This window comes from Opisthorchis viverrini (genome assembly GCF_000715545.1).
Source record: "Opisthorchis viverrini unplaced genomic scaffold opera_v5_98, whole genome shotgun sequence".
NCBI classification, from domain to species: domain Eukaryota; kingdom Metazoa; phylum Platyhelminthes; class Trematoda; order Opisthorchiida; family Opisthorchiidae; genus Opisthorchis; species Opisthorchis viverrini.
In genome coordinates, this window is record NW_008751755.1 from 1,143,982 (window position 1) to 1,166,357 (window position 22,376).

General features: G+C 44.6%; 1 protein-coding gene across 1 annotated transcript in view; it reads right to left on the minus strand.

The window, feature by feature from the left end:
- The window catches only part of T265_05325 (hypothetical protein), a gene marked incomplete at both ends in the record, with an annotated part of 56,519 nt that overhangs the window by 6,350 nt on the left and 27,793 nt on the right, over window positions 1–22,376 (minus strand). Inside the window, 2 exons of the mRNA XM_009170308.1 lie at window positions 1,729–2,085; window positions 7,315–11,080. Of these exons, the coding sequence (XP_009168572.1) occupies window positions 1,729–2,085; window positions 7,315–11,080 (4,123 nt within the window). The remainder of the gene's footprint in view (window positions 1–1,728; window positions 2,086–7,314; window positions 11,081–22,376) is intronic.

The window sequence follows — 22,376 nt, forward strand, 5'->3', positions numbered from 1 at the left end:
AGTAGATCAGAAGGTAGACGGGGACCGCGCATACCTAATGAGACCCAAGAAGGGCGAAACCGGTCGTGGACTGTCGGAGAGTTTTCAGCAACCTCGTGAGTAGTCTCCTTTATCTTTTCATTTCGTTTGCATCGCTATATTCAGATAAGCACCTGATGTTCAAAAGGAGATAAGCCGTAATTTGCAGGTGAGTGAAATATTTAGTATCCAATTAATTTTTGATTTCACATTTATCTAGCATCCCCATTGCAGCAACTCCCTCTTTACTAAATTTGTACTCTTAGTAATGTTAGTTAGGATATAAACGGCCATCACTCTCGGAAAAGCGGTCGTGTTTCTAATGGGACAGAAAGTGATCAGGCCGTAAATCACTCCAGAAGGCGCGAAATCTCCATAAAGTAACCCGGACTTTTTTGGATGGTAAATCCTTAGTTTCCCATTGTGCAATTATTAATCGGACACGATGTGGTGCTCTACACCGTAGAATACCACTCTTACATTTTATATCAGCTATTTCTCATTGAAGTATGTCTTAGAGGGCAAACGTACGTTTGGCACCAACTCACAGGATCGTCTACGAGTATTGAATAGGTTGTTCACAGTGAACCCTAAACAAGAGACGCTGAGTTTTATGGAGAAAGTTCGAATCTTGGACAACCCGTACAACCGTAGGTGTTTGGGAATAAACGGGCAAATTATCCTCGCGTTAGCGGAAACCGAATTGCACATACTGTGGCATTCGCATATCAGCGTGACGCAATAATGATTTGTAGGCATCTGTGTTGGGAGTACGATGTCGTAACCCAGTGCTTCTTTGAACATCTGGATATGGCGAACAACTTGGAACGTGTTAAGTCACGTTTTTGAATGCGCCTTGCTTCCTCGTAATAAACGTAGATGGATGCGCGAACCGATGAAAGCAATCCTAAAACCAACACGGTCACTCGTTGAGGGCTGATAACACCAAACACTGAGAGGCCAGAAGCAAGGCACATTCAAAAGACAAGTGTGGACGTGACTAGGTTCGTTTCTGAGAATCGTCTTCTAGCTCACGTAGAGACGAACTATAAAGTGTAAGCTTGGAAAGGTCCGTTGTTCGAACCCGACTTCTACTACTTGACTTCCTCTCTCTTGGCTTGGGCACCTTGTGAGTATTCCAGCCCTCGTGCTTCCTTCTGGTGGCATGTCAGCTAGGAACAGAAATGGTGCTACAGCTGAACGACTTAATTTTTTAAATAATAACTGTAGACTGTTATGTGATACTCCTGCAGCCTGGTTAGGCCCCTCGCACCTGCTGACAGGCCCAACTTCGTACGCTTAGTAAGAGGTCCAGCCCAAATGTAATGAACGAAAACGTTCTGAGATCTGTAGACATCTAAAACTGTCTCAGTGGTGTTATCTACATATATAGACAAGTCGCAACCATCCACTTTTCTATGCTCGCCAACCGACGCCGGGCAGCACTAGCCTAAAAGGACGGTATTTGGAGTAGAAGCGTTCTGATACGCTCAAAAGGGCCGTCTGTTCCACTTATGAAGCAGGTTTACTTCTGGCTGGATGCGAAGAAATGGTCTTTGGCAGCACTTTCGAGCTTCTGACGATCAACTCAGGCAGTGAGAAGAAAGATGGCAATGAACATGCTTGGTACACTGGAATCATGTCTGCAAGGGGACTTTCTAGAGTTTAAATTAAATAGACAAACGAAACAGTAACCAATGGTAATCTTACCTTTCCGAGATCCACTCGTGTCTCTGTTGCCAGTACCATATTGGGATGAACTCGTCGCAAAGGACATCCATTGTACCGAAAGGGGCCAGTGACCAAGAGTAGTCCCGTGGACTTTTGTCGACCCAAACTGACGACGCGCTTTCCACGATGTCTGCCACCAAGCAAAATAACAATAACGCCACGCTTTCGAAGACTTGAACGAACCTTCCATCGATCCAGCGCAGTGAGACGCCTCTTGGCTTTTTTCTTTGTTTTCGGGCGTTGAACCCGATTGACTTGGTCTGCCCTGTACTTGACCAGACGTTCAACAGCACGGCGCCGTTTACGGACTTGTGATTTGCTTTTTTCTGGATTTGGCTTTATGGTAAAGGGGGAGATAGCAAGGTGGCGTGTATCTTCGAAAAACTTTTCCAACAGGATTGAAAAATGTCAAATTAGCATCCAACATGTGTTGAAAAGTCATGCACTGCCATGTTTAAATCCCTAAGGTTGTAGAAAGTCTGATAGTTGGGTATGGACGGAACTGGTTTAGTTTACCCGCAAAGAAACGTGCAAGAGGTACTTTATTGCGTCAACCACGGAGACTATCGAAAGTCCGAAATCGTTAACATAATACTACCGGAAAATATTGATTCGAGCCTTCATTTTCGCCCATTTCTGGTTTATATCCGATGAACTGGCTTGGTCTCCAGAGTACAAACGGCACAGATCATATTACACGCCGACTGTGTAGGAATGCATAATGGAGCTTCCTTGGATTCATGTTTGCCTATTCCATCCACAAACAACTAGTCCATCATATTCACCTGAAAGCTGAATGGTTGTGCTGTTACCTTACCATCAGACTAATAATTGACGAGACTGTTTTGATAACGTCACCGTTTGACTCGTGGTACACCGCTCACTAAACTAACATCAGTGAGGGCACATTCGCAATCACAATAGTCGAGCGATTCGACCGAGAATAAGCACGCCTCCTCGGCGCTTTCGCGTTGTCTCACAGAGCAATAGAGGACAATATGAAGTGACGCCGACGTACAGTCGGTTCTCTGTGAAAACAAATCAAGAAGACGTTTTCCAGTGGTCAAGTGATTGTCTGTTGGCACCAAACTGCTAGGATCAACTCCTCGCCCGGTAAACATCCGTCCTTTAGTTTTATCGCGCCTGGATCAGCCGCTTGGTAATAGCTCACGATCAATACTTTAGTATAATACAGCTGTACTTAAAATAGGTACTCATTGGACCAGCTGGCTTCTGTATTTCAAGGCAAGTGCCCCTTTGATTGGTTTCTTGAAATGGTCCTCGAAAATGGAACAGTGTGGGAGAGTACCTCAACTGACTCATCTGCTCTCGAAGTCGGTGCTCCCTCATTCCGGGTCGAGCTGATACAAGAATGCAACGCTATTTGATAGTGACGGTCTTATTGAACACGAGGCGTGGGCTACTATGCTTAAACAATCTCCACCATGCGAATACTGTAAATGTCTCAAGATGCTTTATCACAACTGCTTTTGCAGTGCCTTCAGAATCTTTTGAGCAACACACAAGGCTTGTCTGGTTAAATTCACTGCCAATACTTGATCACCGAGTACCGGACTAATTTATGTCAACTCTACACTCCTGTTGAGAAAGTTTGGGGACCTATGCACTTCTGAAGTTGAAGGAAAGCCGTCTTTGAAATCCTTTATTTCCTTGCGCTTCTCTATAAGGGGTACATTTAACTGTCTAAGCAAGCGGCTGGTTACAAGATATGACACTTGGGCTGTCTCAGTAAAAGGTCTACCATCATTGTCTGGCCGAACGCACTAGCCACTGGTGATCTGTGGCTGTGTCCTGCACTTGTTTAGGTTAGCAAAGTATGTTGAGTCTACCTCAGCAATGATGTCTCCATGCAACATGATTTTTTAGTTGGGCTTATTTCAACGGGTTTTAATGGTGCTGATATTTTGCCTCTAGGCAACTTCCCTAGGGCCACAGGCCTCTTTTCTCTAGGTATCCGCTCCTTAACTCTCTTCTAATCGTTTACTCGAACTGCTCCTGTGGCTTGTGACTGTCAAACATCCGTTTCCACCACTGGTGTTCACGATAGCCGCACTTAATTTTGGTGTGTAGTCGAGTCAATTAAAATGGGTTTACTGCAGCTGACACAAGTAAGGAAAAGATGCTCACAAGGTCCAATTCATCAGTATCATCACCATCATCGACAGCATGACATCGGTGTTCAACACCGGTGCTTCACTGCCGTAAAAGCCCAATTCAAGTACTGTTAACTGTTTGTAACGAGGATGTTCGATCAATCGCGCCTTATAAATCACGGAAATTGATGGTTGTAGAAGGACGGAAGTATCACAAAAGCCCAGCTTTGTTTGATTCACAACTGAATATCGTGCCCTGTTCGAGAAAAAAATCACAGTTCAGGTGAGTAACGACCAGGAGACTGATATCAATTAGCTGCGGGACGTATTTCGGGAAATTGTTACGGGACCGCGTAGGGTCGGCGTCAGGATTTGAGATGCACTGATGAGTGTCACTTTGTACTTGGTTAGCGCCAGAATCCGATCACATACGACCATTGCGAATACCCTAATGACATAACCATGATGATTGTGGTACCCACGGCATTTCCTGAGTTTATCCGTTACAGGCTGACTGAGCAGTGGCAGAGAAAAATCAGAAAAACTCACGTTGTTTTCTGCCCTTCAGGAAAGTGCAGGATCGGTTCTGGAAAAATGACACCGCTTTCAACAATACACAGTGTTCTCCCACCTCACACTTAAGGCAGGCTTTATCTCTGTGAGATTATCTTTGGGCTATAGGCGTCCTACTCAAATCCCTGAGCCGGTTATGTTCTACACACCGAAACCCGCAGACGAGTGAACGTCCAGGGTAGGATTCCAGTTGAGTCCGCTACATCCAGTGGCGTTGCAATTGGCCAGTCTCTGTTTCTTTTACTCTGTGCCATGGAAGACTCGCTCCCAGTTTCTGACAGTCATTGTATTGAGGTGCTCTCCAGGTGTCCGCTCACAGACAGCGGTTGCGTAAACGGCAGACCTCGAGACGGATCTGACTCCGCTATCAACCGACTATAAATCGCTCAGGAGGATGAATTGTTCACACGAGTAAACCTTCCGCCTGAGAAGTCGTCATTAGAGAAACCGGTCAACACGTGACCAGGTGACTGAATTCCGTGGTTCGTGGATGATTTCCTATATATCATCTCTTCCCTATATCTTCTCAAAGTATGAGTTAATCGCACTGCTGAACAGGTGCATGTAACCAAGTGGCTGGGGGCTAAACTACCAAATGGGAGATCGCAAGTTAAAGTCACTCTAGTGAAACTCTCTCCTGAAAGTCGCCACTCGAGGAGCTAGCCCATACAAGGCCACCCTAAATGGCTTCGGTGAGCGCTGCGCTTGGACGGTTATGCTCTGTAGTAGCTGCTTTGATGTGTCAGAGAGTTGCGCGTGTGCGTGCCCGTTCGTCGTTCCATCATCGATCTGGCGTGCGATTTGAGTGACTGATTGGGTGCGTGTCCGATTTATTTGCTGGCGTGAGCGTTGTGTGTTGACTGGATATATGACTCCACTGATTGCTTTGTCATTACTTACCGGTTTTTCGGACTTACTGTGAACTACAATACTGGCGACGGAGATGGGATCTAAAATCCCGGAAGGGCGCTAATTCGGAACTCGCTCGAATTCCATGAGTTTCGTTCTGTTGGTGTTTCGCATTAAGGATAGATCGAAAGTAAGATGTTTTCGACTGACTGACTTCATTTACAGGGCGGAAATATCCTAACTAGGTTTCGACGGAAGTAACCGGTACATGATAGATGAGTTGCTGACATACTGGCATGTTACTTCGCTTCATATTTCAGTGTGTGACTTCACGCAGTCATTTGGTGAACAGAAAGAAGCGAGGACAGACCAAGAACACCTGGCCTGGGAACTTAACCTAGGATAAATACATAGTTGGAGGTATTGGCCAGAGTAGCTCAGCCATGTGGTTCATGACGAGAATGATTCCATATAAAGCACAGCCTCACCTGACTTCCCGACAAACTAAAAGCATACTTCAACCACTGGACTCATTTACCAGCGACATCAGCTACTGTCTTCAGTCGGCAATCGGGTAGTCCCTTTTCCCAGAACTAAATCCGTGGAAGCCGGAACCCATGAACACAATATTACTGGTGGTGGTGGTGGTGTTGCCGTGGAGTGGTAAGTTTCAGACTATGGCTCCCCGGAAGTCCCTCGCGGTGTTCTAGCCAAGTGGACTACAAGTCTACTCGAAGAAGAGAACTTTCGCGAGTGTTTATTGCTCGGTTGGAAGTTTGTGCACCGCCTCCCCCCACAAACCATCCACCCACAATAAGCCCAATCGTTCCAATCTCACTCGTGTGATTGATCCACAAATCAGCCTGATGACTGTAAAAAAAAGGATACCAAAATTGTTTTCAAATACACGATGTCCATCAAGCACTACCAGTGTGACGGTGATACTGCTGATTGGGGGGCGTACGAGTAGTATGTGTTCTCGTAAATCCGCTTTGCCTCTCTCTACTACGGAATTTGTTGAGTCGCATATGTTTGCAACTGAGTAACAGTCAATAAATATCCAGGAAAGTTCAAGAGGACGCGTTCAAGGAGAAGATGGATATTCCGCTTTGTAAATAAGATGCATATGAGAGTTACAGTCCCCCGTCCAATAGTCTGTAACTGTTCAGTTGGTAATTTTTAATAAATAACTCCGCAGCGAAAGCCAGATGACCAAAGTGCTTTGCTCTGAAGGTAAATACCTGTAAGAATACCGTGAGATATTTGACCGTTCATGCTATAAGATAGTCTAATTACGAGACTTGTTATTATAGAAATGTTTCCTTTTTGCACGATGAAAAAATCCAGATCCCACAGTTGCACCCAATGTGGACAAAAAAGGATCTTGCAGAGGCAGAGGGGCTATAAACAAAAAGATCTGTCTAGTACAAGGATACACACGTCGGCTACCTCTTCCGTCACAGAGGACACTTAGTAAATGCGCAAACTGAAAGCTGTTCAGATCGATCTCAGCGAATAATTCGGGGATTGCGAATTGCCGCGCCCGACGGCAACGAAATGTACCACTTTCCTAACTCACAACTCATTATGCCTTTTGTGGACATATCAATTGCATCGATTCCCACTCCACCACAGGATGACAGTTTTCGGAGTTTGGCTGACGTTCAAGTTCGTTTAGCCGATCCCGAGGCAGTTGCAGCAGTATCGACCTATGAACATCAAAATTTGAAGAGAGACGCGATGCGTTATTCTAAGATAAGATTTCCCTAGATCCGAGGTTTTAACGTGAGATGAACTAACCAAAAGTTTCCGTGGTGTTCAAGGCGAAGGTCCATGGACAATTTCGAGCAATTCCTTACCAGAGTGGCGACGCAACCTGAGGGTGGGGGCAGAAAACCCGTAATTATGTTCGTCCGACTACCTGGATGCGCTTGGAATGGAAGACTTTTAGGCTGAATGAATCTTTCCACTGTCAAAAATTTCTCTCATTACAGTGACCAAAATCATCTATCCAACTGGAATAACTTACTTGAGTTTCAAAACTGCGTGGGAATCTGTGGGTCACCATCTGGGTTGATGCATCATCCGTCAACTGTTCGCGGTGGGCCTCACGTTTCCGCTTCATATCAATTTTGCGCATTACTCTGCGTCTTCTGATTACTGACTGTTTCTTTCTTATACGCATCCAAAACGGAATGCGTGAAAACAATGCATCTGGATTAATGTCTTTGGGGGTGGTTACTGGTCGACAACTGGAGCAGACCGATTCCTGGGTCGCATCCTTCAATGCACTTACAGATTCATTATTCACAGTTGAAGCTGTACCGGTAATCGCACCTCCTTGCACTGAGGGACCAGAATCTTCATGCGCCTTGGACGGTTTAGTCTTTGGAGCCTTTGATCTCGAATCCGTTTCAATATGACTTGATTGGTCTGTTTTCCGCTTCCGCTTGGTCCCACTCTTTGACCCTTTTTCACCGGGATAGGCTTCCCCTCCTTGTTGTGTTTCACTCACAGAAAATTCCGCTGAGAGTTGTGAACTAGTATCAGTCTTCACATTTGCAGGGGGTTGAATGATTTTGGCTTTATCCTTTTTACTTTTGGATATTATCGCAGACCCGTTTTTATATTCCCTCTTCTGAACTTTAGTTTTCTCCGATTTTCCAGAAGGTTCCGTTTCTACAATCTCCGCTTCCATTCGCGGTGCCATCAAGCTTTCACTGTCCTGACTCAGACAGATTTCTTCCTGTTGAGGATGTTGTTTCGGAACTGACCTTGAGCGTTTTCTCGCACGTGGTTTCTTGTGGTCTTGAGGCACATCCATCACTCCTAGTTCCATTTCTGTCATTAAAGGAGCTGCGACAGATGATGGCCCCTCGGAAGGGCCAGGCTCACTTTCATGCACCGTGCGTGGAATGTTCTCTGTATGTTCCTCGTTCCTTTCGCCTTTCAGTCCGCCACGTTTTATCGTGGGGCGCTTCTGCTCTATACTTGTTGCTTTTGAACTCTCTGATGATTCCAACTTGAAAAAATCCTCAGTATGTTCGGTGATAGCTGGAATCGGTTGATTTGATGGCTGGTGTATGGAAGCCAATCCCTCGATAAACTCAAACTGTGCAGTTGTATGTGAATCTCCCACATCTGGTCTGAGTTCCATCAGGATAGGAGACGCTGGAATCTCTCTTTCCTCACTCTCTAGCGAAGTGTGCGCTTTGGTCTGTTTAGGCTTTCTTTTTCCCTTCGTTTTCGGATACTTCCACTCATTTGTATCCCCTAACTCCGGGCAAGGAAATATGCTATCTGAAACTATGCCGTCGCGGCTTGTATGTGTATCCAAGTTCAAATCGGTGGGTGACCCGTAACGCGGAAAAGGAGTTTCAGCAAGTTCAAGACATGCAGTAGTTTCTTGTTCCATTTCTACATCCGCTAATCTCTGATTTGACACGAGAGGGCCCGTGATTGCAGAAACGTCCTCAGGCCCGCTCTTTTCGGTTTCAGATGCAGACAGTAAAATCTCACCCTTGTTTTTAACTTTCCTCTTACGTTTGGCTTTGTGATCTGAGACTACACCACTAGAGGTCACACTGGTCAACGATTCATTCGAAAAAGTGATGGGTTCTGCAAATTCAAGGAGTTCTGTACTTGTCTGTCCTGTTTCTTTATCTATAGCTGGAAGATCCATTACTTCTTCGAGACCAAAGCTTTCACTGTCAGGCGTGGTGCGTGGAACTTCTTCGTTTTGGTCATTACTTTCCTTACTCTTTGTGGTCTTGCGATGCTTCTGCTTAGATATCTTTTGTTCTGTACCTGGTGTCTTCAGAAAATTCAGCTCTTCGGGATGGCTAGAGCTTCCGCGATCCAATGACACGTCACCAAGAGTCGAACCAGTCAGTAAAGGAGGGACGTCTTCCGTAGATTCAAACGGTTCCGTCTTCTTTTGTTTCTCCATATCTTCTGTCACTGGAAGGGCTGTCAAAATTTCTCCATCTCTGCTACGTTCACTTTCGGATGCAGACAGCAAAACTTCACCCTTTTTCTTCCCCTTTTCCTTACTTTTGACTTTGAGCTGCTTGGATTTATGCCCTTTTGGTATTGCGCTTATCGTTTGTTCCGCTTCACTTGTGTCGTTACTCTCAGGGGGAATATCACTTGAAATGTGATACACATCTGAACTCACATCTGCAGGAGATTTAGGCCTAGCAAATTCAGCTTTTTCACTTTCAACTTGCACCGTTGTTATGTGATCTGTACTCATCGGCTCAAATTCCACACTAATTGCTGTTGTTGAGGCTGCCTCTGGCGGAAGTTTATCACTCTGCAGGTTTTCACTCTCGGATGCGGAGCGCGATCCATCGGCTCTGTGCTTACCTTTCTGTTTAGCTTTGTCTTTGGTTTGTTTCAAATCCACTGCAGGTTTTGTCTTTTCCGCTCCATTAGGTTCCACAGCATTTCCCACGATTTCGTTCTCCCCCAGATTGGTAACTGATTGGTCGATAACATATTCACATTCCGAAGAAATCATTGCCACATCAGCTATATTCATATTTTCTGGTCCAAGTTCCGCTGACCGGGCAGATTCGAAGAATAAATTGTCTTCATACGTAATATTCCCGTTATCAGGTGCGGTGGGCGGCACTTCATCTTCATGTTCGCGTTTTTCTTTACCTCCTTTGGACTGCTCTTCTGTGGATTGTTCCTCTCCAAAAATATCTCTACTTTGGTGGTCGGTTTCCCTTTTCTCAACTCCATTGTGTTCAGCAGTCACATCATCGGGGATTGTGGGCATATCTGGGATTTGAAAAACTGGTAGTTGACAGGAAACATATAGTTCTGCAGATTCCAATGTACCGGAGTTCTGGTTGACCAATTGTGACGGAAATTCTGTCACTGATGGAGTTTCTACTGTCGAAATTTCTTCAGTACTGTTTTTGTCACTCTCACTGCGTGCTACTCTGAGCCTCTGTTTCCGTTTTTCTTTACTTTTGCTTGTGGAGCGTTTCCGTTTGGATGATTTCACTACATTGGTGAACGTTGACTCTTCTCTTTCGCTGAATATAGGGATGTCCACAGGATCGTCAGCAAAGGTCGTATGCACTTGTGGGTCAGAATGTACTGGGTTCTGGTTGACCAATTGTGACAAAAATTCTGTCACTGATGGAGTTTCTACTGTCGAAATTTCTTCAGTACTGTTTTTGTCACTCTCACTGCGTGCTCCTCTGAGCCTCTGTTTCCGTTTTTCTTTACTTTTGCTTGTGGAGCGTTTCCGTTTGGATGATTTCACTACATTGGTGAACGTTGACTCTTCTCTTTCGCTGAATATAGGGATGTCCACAGGATCGTCAGCAAAGGTCGTATGCACTTGTGGGTCAGAAGAGAAAGGCTGTCGAAACTCAAGGGCTGCATCGCCCGGGAACTCTGCCTGGGCCTTTGTGCTACTGGATGTTTCCGACGGCCGATCCAATAACATACCGATGTCCAACTGAGAGGGCATCGCGGGCACATGTGACAAGTCCACGGATTCTGGTTCGCTCAGAGAAGCGCATTCACCATGTTCAAACTCCAATTCCTTGGAGGTATCTGTGAGATCAGATGAAAGTAAACTTTTAGAAGCGCTCGAAAGTTTGTGCTTAGGATCTCTGGGTGACTTTTTGGTCTTTTTCTGTAATCTACATTCTTTTGGCGCGAAAAATTCACCCACATCCCCCGGAACAGTCTGTGTCTGAGACACTGTGGCCTCAACGGCATGTTGGTCAAAAACTTCCGTGACGCCTGTGACAGCATTGTTCGCATGAGTGCTGAAATCAACAGAAAAAGTAAAAACTCAGATGGGTAACAAAATCGCAATCTACGAGGATGTGTAACTAAAAAAGTGCACCCCCTAAGAACAATAGCTGCAATAAAAAACAAAACTACAGGAGTTAAATGTCACGGTAGTATTCAAAGTAGACGTCCTATAAAACGCTTCCTGACAATAACAAAACATCAGAGACAGTCCAAGTGGGAACCCGGGAAGGTTCCGTTTAGAAAGATCACTGGTTGCTAAGGGAACCATTTAGGTGGCAGTGATAGTAATCGACGGTAGGAGTTGCTTTGTACCAAAAGAACCTGGGGATTCATTTACAAAGAAACCTGGCTCCCCAGTTTCACATTAAGACTTCCCCCACATGCCTACATTCTGGCGAAGTCGGTGATTAGATACCTCAAAAATAAGGTAAACTCCAGTTGAACAATTTATATAGATATTTCTCAAGGACAAGAATACTAAAAAGTTAAGGAAGGTCATTTGGGTTCGTGAAGTAATCACACAACGTTTGCTCGGAGGTCTAAACGTAACACGAACGAAGTTTCATCCGAGTGGAAATCCGTATAGGTGTTTCTCCTTTGGTGTGAGTTGGTCGGTGGAATCGTACCAAGACTAGGATGCTACTATCTAGAAGAGATTTATATGGACGTGGTATGCACTTCATTATGAGGTGAGCTCTCAGACTTATGGCGACACCGTCTCACATTCCATTCTCACAATACGAAGTGAAACTCTAGTGTGAGAGAAAAACCAGACGCCACGGATCGTCTAGGAAGGTGGTCTTCTGGAGTCGCGACGAAACAAAACCCCCGGACAGTTCGAGTGAATCCACTTTTAGAGGACTGACGAAGCATCTACAGCGCCAAAATAACCCTTCTTTAGCGGGGATTCTCAAAACAACCTTTCGGGAGAATGAAAAGGCTTCTTTAAGTAAATTCACACTTTGTCAAACATGTGGATAATATCGTAAAATGCCCTAGTGTTTGGCAGAATTCGGAGAGCCAGAATATACTGGTACACGCAACAGACGGGACAAAGACAAGGGGTTTTGGACCGGCAGCCGATTGGACATCCTCACCTGACTCCCCAACGAACAATCTTAAAGTTAATCGTTGAAGCCGTCCCTGATTTACAAACCAAGAAAAGAGAAACTTCTTGGAAATGCATTAGCAAAGTTAAAAAGTGGAACCCAGAATAGTCAGGGAGAGACATAAGCAGGAGGCCAAGCCGAACGGTCACGTGATCACTAACCAATCAGGACACAGAACAACGAACCAACCGGACAAACAATCGTGATCGAAGGTCAACCGCAGCGCGTAAATTGACACACGCACCACCACTCAAAGCACAACCACTGACCGATTGCTGCGCTCCACTCCGCCCCTGAGAAGCCCTTAATGCCTTCAGCCGGCGTACTGGTGTCAATCATGACCAAATCGATGATGGTGATGGAACGTTTGCAATCGAAGCGTCCAGTCCAAAGGACACATCTAGACTAGACTATTTGAGCTACCACCATTCTCCTATAACATTATGCCAAATCGTACATAACTTCGTGAAACTCGAGTACATATAAATTCAAATCCTGGTGACCAAATACCTGTTGGCTAGGCTGAAAAGCATCATGAATTAATCAGATCTGTCCATTTCGAACAACCGCAGGACAGGAACCGCCATCGTTTCACACCAAAACGTTTGAGGAAGAAAGAACTGTGCCAATACACACACTAAGCTGTAAACTCTGTTTCCAAGATTTGAAAAACGGGTGGAGCAATTTTCAAATGTAGTTGCTATTGTAAGATGGGGACCTAAACAACGCTGGCAGAATCGGATGACAGTGTGCTGATTAAAAGGTCTAGTTTACCGGTGAATTCCATTTCGAACGTCGTACTAACAAAATGCCCGGATAGTGTTGTGTACTACTGTGCATACTTGTAACTATTTGTGCTCGAACGTGTTTGTCAGAGAAACATTTTGAGATTGCACAAGTTTCAGCCCTTATTCATCCGGTAGACGTGCAAAACACGTTCTGAACATACAGCCTCTGTGGCCTCCGTGTGTAGGACAGTACGCAAACAACCAGAGTCAACGCGTACCGTAATGAGCACAGTGCGACTCGTCTAGTCAACATCTGGAACAGCCTCGGTATCGGTCGATTCATTCAGAGTGCGTCTGTTTCGATGGAGATAAGAGAAATACCCGGTCATCTGAAGTCATGGCAGATGGCAGCCCACACACCAACCATGTGTTTACTTAAACTCCTGATTCATTTCATCAAAAAACGGGTAATGCAAAACAAACTGCGTCAATCATCCAGTAAAAGAACATTTTGACGTTCCGAACGCTTCGTAATCTATTGAATAGAACACAACTATAAGTAGGTTGCTCAGTCTTACAAATGTACTGGACAATTTACTGCTAATCGTTACAGACCTCAGATGTTTCACTTCATCCGTCCCACTACCCATAAACCGTCGACTGCCTCAGCGTATATTTTCTTCAAAGCTTCCACTAGTACCTGGGGAACCACTTCTTTTCACTCCATGTAATGGCTTCCTATTGAAAAACTGGGTAATTGGCCCACTTTTTCACAGAACGCCTCTACTGACCAGCTGAAATCCGCGATTATTCGGTAACTGGAACGGCTCAATTTACTGCTTTATTCCCACCCACCAGCATCAACGTGCTTCAGCAGAAACCCTCGCTTTTCCACAGTCATCTTTTGCAAGCAAATCAAAGTTGGGCACAGAGAAAAAATGAAATTCGCGGCCGAGAAGCTGCTCAAAAAAGGAAGCACTAAAACAAGTTTGCATCCTGTTTTCGAACCAGCTAGACACCATTAGATCTTAGTTTTTGCTTAACGAAGAATTTTTAAAGACGAGTTATTCTGCACCTCCATTCTCTTGGAGGTTAACTTTTCTGACTAGATTTTTCATTTGGCTTTCCGTGAATTCCAATCTTGGTTCAATATAGATTAATGAACCTAAGGTTTAGGAACCATAATCTAAGGTATGAGTCGGTGAATTTTACTTATCGGAGAAAGCAGGTAGTTAATTGATCCATTTTGAAGCCTGGTTACCACTACCTTGTCTGGATTCCAAAAACATGAACAAAATATGATTAGACGACAGATTGTGGGTAGTTTGATTCAAGACGTGCCATTATCTGAGCAGACAAAGGTATGCTGAGAAGACGTAAAAATGACTGAGGGTCCAACGAAGGGCGCAAACACTGTTGCCATGGTCCAGATCGATAACAAGTTGCGATATGTTGTGCGACTAATGACCGATCAATAGCTAAATCGATCAGTTTTTACAGTGCACGATGAAAGCTGACAGAGCGAAAGCATTCTTCTGTGTCAGCACGTGGGACAACAATCGAATCATTTAACCACGGATCAACAATAAATTTCTCTATAGTATTCGTGTTTTTCCTCAGCCAAGCTAACATTTTGTTGGCATTTTGACGCGGACTGCCACCATGATTCATGGCCAAGCATGTAAGTTGAAAAGTTACAAAGACCGGAGCAAATATGGTCAAATTACCTGATTTTTGCATCATTAGAACCACCATACTTTGAACACAAAAAAGGATAGCAGACACGCAACAATGGAGATTAGTTTGCGGAGAACTTCAACTCAGTTTATCTGCACACTGATCTTATTTTGTATTCAAGCACGAAATAAGCTTGACGGAAATTCGGAGTGAACGAGTAAGCACCAAAAACAGTGAAGGCGGTGGTGTGCTGTCTAAAATTACTCAAAAATAAACTTGTAAACTGTGGTAGGTCAACTGACGTTTCCATGCTACATCGTTATTGCCATGCCCCCTTGTCCAATGACTCAAGATAAAAGTCACGCACATATAGACAAGCAAGCAAAACGAGATTTCAGACTGACCAGGTTTAAGGGAAATCGAGGAATCGGCCGCTTCCGTGATGTGTTTTTTTTCAAATGGGTAGCCACTAGTCTCTTACAGATGACAACTATGGTGTATGGGATTTCGTCCGGTTCAAACTGGTATAAGGCATCATCAAACGAGGTCACTAGGTGTATTTTTGGATGGTTGTAGTTTAGCCAAACAGCATATGAACTGTGGTTAACCAGTGGTTCGCACTGGGTAGTAAACCGCGTGCTCCGTTCTACCGTCTTATGGATAAGGCGGTCCCGTCCACAGGCTTTGGTGGGGACCCCCTAAGAAAACCCTCTACTTCGGACCCGGAATTTGATTTGTCTCATGTCCCCGAAATTAACCCATGACATTGTGCCTGAATTGTAATTGGCTTCAGTCAAACAAACACCATCAGACTTGGAAACTTTAGTGTGAGGGTACTTATGGGACCAACTAGCAGCTTTGCCTCGGTATTTGTTGCTCACAGAAGGTCTACCTTCAGGGTTAGGAAAGCATACCAAATACACTGGTCCAATCAATAGGGCTTCCCCGTAGGATCTAAGAAGGATCGTATTTTCTGGAAGACGATAGGAGCTACAAAGGATCCACGTGCTCAAATTTTTAGTCCAGTAATTTGCTGAAGCTAACTTACTGAGCTTATCTGACCCTGGTCTTAACCCAGTCTGCTGTTACTTACCGTTAACTTTTCCTTCTTTCTATAAGCTTCCCCATTTACCGTCCTTAGGTTCACCATTTTCTGCGATAACGTAGTGACCTTGAAGTCGCTAGTAAGCAAATATCGGGGAATTAGTTCACTATCCCCGTATTCGGACTTCAACCACAAAGGATCCACGTGCTCAAATTTTTAGTCCAGTAATTTGCTGAAGCTAACTTACTGAGCTTATCTGACCCTGGTCTTAACCCAGTCTGCTGTTACTTACCGTTAACTTTTCCTTCTTTCTATAAGCTTCCCCATTTACCGTCCTTAGGTTCACCATTTTTCTGCGATAAGTAGTGACCTTGAAGTCGCTAGTAAGCAAATATCGGGGAATTAGTTCACTATCCCCGTATTCGGACTTCAACCAAAAGTAGATAAACAGCGTCTAATCAGTCAAAATCCTGGTCGTTTCTCGAGCTGGACTTATCAGAATATTACAGCACTATAGAAACTTTTCTCGTAAACAGAGCGCACTGAATAAAGACTATTGACCCGTCACTACTTAAGGCCAGAGCGCGACCAGAAACAGTCCGGCTTTTTGCAACCAGTTAAATTGTCAGAACAAATCCACAGGCAGTTGGCAAACTCGTGGCATGGAAATACGAAACTTTCGAAAGGACCATGGACTGTGTGCGTAAAGCTGAATGTAACGATTTCACTAAGGTTTACATTGGACAAAACCAGCCAAGGAACTGCGCATCAAAATTGGCGATCAGGAGAGACGAATAAACAGACCGCCGAGGAATGTGGTTGGTCAAAGACTCAGTGATGGTGGTGCATGGGTAAGACACAGGACATAGAATGGCACTGGAATGTGTGGAAGTTTTAAGACGAGGACTACCATTCACACCACAGTGACTGCTGGTCGAGACGGTGGGAACCACCGAGCTTCATAGCGTGAATGAAACAAGCGGTGTGGAAGCGGTGATGTATGGATATCGGTCTTAGATAAGCCCAGCTGCCATTGACTGTGGGGGGTCGCCAATATGCGTAGAATCATTAAAAAGGGGGATGGACATCCCAACCCGACCAAATTTCACAGATTCCATCTCCCTTACATAACTACCGTAGTACCTGATCGAACAGACCGGAAAAAAGTTGAAGAGTTTTCAGCAACCAAGTGAGTAGTTTCCTTTGTGAAATTATAAAAGACGTTCAAGAGGAACTTTCAGGTAAAGCGAACTGAAAGAACTAGACCCCAAGCTGGACCATTTAGGATCCCAATTGATCTGAACACTTGCGGACCCACCCTAAGGAACAAAATTGCCTAGCAGATACCCAACACTGATTTAACCTGACTTAGCTGATTGGTTCTCGATCAATATGGCAACTTGGCTTGACGAAGCTTTTGCATCAAAAGCGAAACGCCGCCCGGCAGTAAATCGACCGATTGTTCTTCGAATTTTTCAGAAAACGCAAAACTTTTATTTTTTTTCTCGTGATTTGAGTGAAGAATGGTTTACCTATGGGTTTCATTAGGCTGAGGATTATGTGCCGAGAAGTTCAACACAGTCCGACATACCACACAATTTATTCGTAATGCACTACTCAAAAGGTTGCTGAAAAATAGTAGTATGAGTAGTGCATTACGAATATACGTGTATTGCGATATCTCGAATATCGTACCAACTGAAACATGGGGCGGCCTGGTAAAGCACATTCAGTTGTCTGGAAACCTAACAAACGAGAGATTCAGCTAGGTTTTTAGGTGAGCCTCTCGGAAACCAAATTTGTTTGCCGACTGAAACATGCAGCACATTCAGTCGCAGAATCTCATAAACGAGAGTTTCAAATCAGTCTCCCGTGAAAACCAAACTGATTTGCGAATGAGTGTGTCTGTCGAAACTTGGGTATTACATATTACACTCGAGTCTCAATTTCAATAAGGTTCACAAGTAATGTGTACATCGAACGTGATGAGAATGCAAAGTGACTCTAGGGCAGTAAGGATATGCTGGTTTGTGTAACGGGCCGCATCAAACATGAACCCGGCTAGCATTTGAGATTCGGTGGAAAGGGAATCTCCTGTCCAAGCTAACGTTGAACAGGATCGGAACACTTTCATTTTTGGCGTCAGGATCATAACCGACCCAACCGGAATGTGTGGCACGGAGAACGGTTGCGACTGGACGTATTCACCCGTTGGTGGGGATGCAGTCGTACATTTGTCTATCGCATATAAATCGAATGGTCAGATAAATATTCGAGTTTCTCAGCGACTGCGTGAGCTGCAGTCATCGACGATTAATTAGTGAATGAGTGGCTCATGTAGTTGTACACTTCAAATAAGGGGCGTTGGTTGCACTTCTGGCCCAGTTTCAAGGACCATCCTTATCAACGGCGACAGCAGTCATGTAACACAAGTGCTCCACTGTCAAACAGCCGTGTCAAACTACCCGAGGAAGGTAAAAGGGTCTCGTGACAGCGGAAACATACCAGTTGTCCACGTACTCACCATTCAATCAGAAAAGCAGCAGAAAGCCTGGAATTGCGAATGTTAGCGACTTCGGTTTTGATGCAGTATTCTCACCATTTGTTGCAAATAACAAGCAGCGTCTCATCCCGATAGGTGTCTTGGTTCTCTACGTGGAAAACCAAATCCTAGTTGACTGGTTACAATTCATTAAGCCCCATCTTCAAAAAAACCAAGATACAACAATTAGTGGTGCTGTCTTCAAGGGAGATACTCTTCACGTCACTGAACATGTGTTCAATCTCACATACACGCCACCCTCTTGAAGACTTGATTATCAACAATCTGTAGACTCCCTATATATTCAAGTCATAGGGGGCATATGTTCCAACCATACGGCAATGCTAACATTGAAGAGTTCATACAGGAAACTACTCACAAGATTGCTGAACACTCTTCGACAGCCCAAGACCGGTTTCGCCCTTCTTGGGGCCCATCAGGTAGGCGCAGTCCCCGAGTTTCCTTTAACCTTGCGTTCTACTGTAGTCCTTCGAAGCTCCACCACATACCTTCATGACAAAAGGTAACAAACACCGCGCTTCTAGGATAAGAGAAAAATTATACCGGTAGATCGCGCATTCGCAATAGGCCGGCAGTTTCTTCCTTCCATTGGCAGGTAGAAAATTGTCTGAGTCTCTTGACTTTTCACGTCAAATTCGTCAACACTAATTCATCAACATCTCGGTGGGATAGTGCGCCATCTCTGAAAGTGCACTCTAATAGATAGATTTTCGGTGCCTGTGGACACTACCAATGATTTCTCATCGAGCTATTTGAACACTTTGTGTTTCGTGTCCTCCCTGAGCTCAAGATGGCTCAGTCGTTAGGGCGCCAGCTTACGGACCGGAAGGTCCGTTACTCGAACCCATCCTCAGCATCTCTACTACTCCTCTCTGGACTTAAGCAATCTGGGGGTATCCCAGCCCTCGTGCCTCCTACCGTGGGCATGGCAGTTAGGCCCCGAATGGCTGCAACATCTGAACGGTTATTTTTCGTATCACTCTTGCGTAATAACCTCCGAGACGCCAATGCACAATGTCTCACCACCGTCGGGAACACCTGATCAGACCCATGATCACACCCTACCTGATGTGCCTGTCCCATCTGAGTGAAATCCTACCATAGATCTAACATTTTCCAGTATAAACGCATCTAATATGACTTTTAAAAAGCAGACAGGTTTGGTCTTATTAGAAAAGGGATCGTTTCGGAAAGGAAATCTTATTTGAAATGGGTGGGCAGACCGAGTGGGGGGAGAAAACAAGAAAATTTCTCTACTCATTCGATGGATCAACTTTGAAAACCAGCACTATGAACATTTTCTTTCTAAATGTTCCGAGGGATCACAATAAACCAAAGTCACAAGTTCACTTCGATTGACTCCACCATCTGATTCTCTGAAAAACTACGCTAGGAGTACAACCAAACCGCATCTGACAATCACGGATGTGCCCATAATGGCGTAACAAGAGGCCAGTTCATGCAATCTCAACAAATATTATAATATCTGATTGGTTGGAATACTTCCAAAGTGAATTTCGCTTCATTCTTTGAATGGCTTATATATATGCATAAGTGAACCAATCAGAACAAAGCGCATGGAGTCCCACGGACTGGAGTTCTGGTGACTCGACAGATGAAACGAGTCGGGCATTCTCGACAAATCAGGTGATTCCCGCTTATTACTTCGAACACGGTCTCTTGCACACGAAGCCAAATTTATTGGTGGGTTGACCAGACAATGACGCTCATCACCTATCCTGTTTATATGCCCTGTTCTTGCTGAGTTGCAATCGCACTTTACCTACATAGGTTAACTTCAGTAAACACTCATCTTCTCCGAGGTAAGTCACACGATGGGAATCTGTGTATTGACCGCAGTTCACCTCTAAACAGGTTACCGAGTTCATCATTTAATCACCAAACAAAATCAAGTAGAACATGAGGTTGACGGAAACTCGGAAACTGCGCCTACCTGATGAGCCCCAAGAAGGGCGAAACCGGTCGTGGGCTGTCGAAGAGTTTTCAGCAAACTTGTGAGTAGTTTCCTTTATGAAAGTCATTTCTCGCCTAACTGGAGTTTCACCCGACACACTGAACTAAACAATGCACCCGTAAATTTGATCCAGGTCAAACGTAAGGACTGTGTATCCACAAACAGGATAAATTTGTTTGGGTTATCAGGATACTAGGGAAGGTGATTCAGCCATGGTTACCATACCACCGATAAAACAACGATTGTAGCCCCTACGAATTTGTCATTGACTGCCGTTCAAATTCCTTGCGGAAATCCAGTCTCGCTAATTCACATCATCAGCTTGTACAAACAACCGATGCGTATCAAACGGATAAATCTGATGTGGTCGAACCAGCTGTGAATTTTCGGTCGGTTTGAATAGTCGGTGAATTTGGGAAATTGATCGATCTATCGATCTACCAGAGGGGATCAGTGTAGCCCTGAATTAAACCACCAGTTTACCGGATGGACACAGAGATTAACAAGAACGCAAAAACCCGACAACCTGGAATCAGTAAATCGAATGATGATCCAACCAAAACGATCCCTCGGGCTAACCAATGATGTTTCCCAGGCGTTCACACGTTTGCCTGTTCAGACGTAATAATTCTGGTATGTACAGCATGCAGCGGTGAAGCTGCCATGAAATGCTTGCCACGTGTCAGTTATACGGAGTTCAAATCACCGTATGGCCAGGTGTATACAATTCTGATGCGCTCTATAACAGCGAAACTCTGATTCAGTGTTCCCCTGCAGAATATACGGTTATGGTCGTTGGCTTTTCGCTGAGCTGGGCAACCACTAACCTACCGCTACGCACAACTACGCACTGATGATGTCACCTCGATTGGTGATGAAACGTTTGCAACCAAATTGCCCAGCTCAGCGAACAAGCCAACGACCATCTACGCTACCTGAGCTACCGACATTCTCCTCTATAGAAAATATACGGTTATTCTAATTCAGGTCTCTGAGTCCTCTACAGAGTCTTTCTCCTCTGTATGCAAAAATACGAGGGCACCAAGTTTGTCTCCTTTCCACTAGTAAACATCGAGTTGGGAGAAATTGCACAAGTTTATTGCAAAGTTGAAGTCAACCTGGTGTGTCGCTCAGGTTTATATGAATGCTCAACATTTTCCGTAAAATTTTAGAAAAGGCTGAACCTGATTCTGGTTATCTGCGAATCAGTTCATCCTAAGAGTCTAAACCTGGGATGGGTTTAACGATAACATAAACCCATCTATCTGGATCGTCTCCATCGGCACCATCAGCCTTGGTAATAACACAAGGTTTTCTGATTTCTCCTCTTTGTTATTGAGTTTAGAATGTGTCCCCTTGGAGACAGCTTCACTTAGGCCTTAAAAAACACAACTCGTTTTCGACAAACCAACCTTCTGTTGATTTGTGAAACTATAGAAATGCCTCTGAAGATGTTTCGTTATTCTAGGGTCCCTGGGAAACACAACGATGCTGAAGAGTTTGCACTTCATGGGTTGGCTGGCGTACCAATCAAGCTAGAACATAACTCACAGTAGCCTACCTCAGGTCTTTACAACTCTTCAATGGTCACACGCTGGAATTCATGCTCGGGAGAGGGCAAGGGAACCTGACATCAGCCAAACTGATACCTGAGAGACCGCTTCATTGGTTCAGAGCAATTTTGATCTCATGCGGTTCCTTTCGGTACATAGGGAGGACTAGAATAGGTCTTGTAGGATATACTGCTCAAATGAGATACCAGTTAATGTAAGCATTATGGAATATATGTAGATTACCCTCAAAAGTTATGGTGAAATAGGGTTTGTACATTTCAAGTGGAAGACTCTCACCTGGGTGAGCGTTCGGCCGGCGCGAAACAGCGGGCGGTCATTCACCTGTCGACAAGGCTGAAATTAAGTATAGTTTACGAGAACTACACTCAGTTGTAAATCAATTTGGTTTTCACGGGAGACTCAACTAAATCCCTCGTTTATGGTATTCTACAACCGAATGTGCTGCACACGGGCCGCCTCATGATTCAGTTGGCACGATATTCGAGATATCGCAGTATATTTTTTCATGAAGGAAACTACTCACAAATTTGCTGAAAACTCTTCGACATCCCACGACCGGTAGGATAGCATAAACGAGAGATTCAGCTGAGTCTCTCGTGAAAACCAAATTGATTTGCAAATGAGTGTATTTCTCGA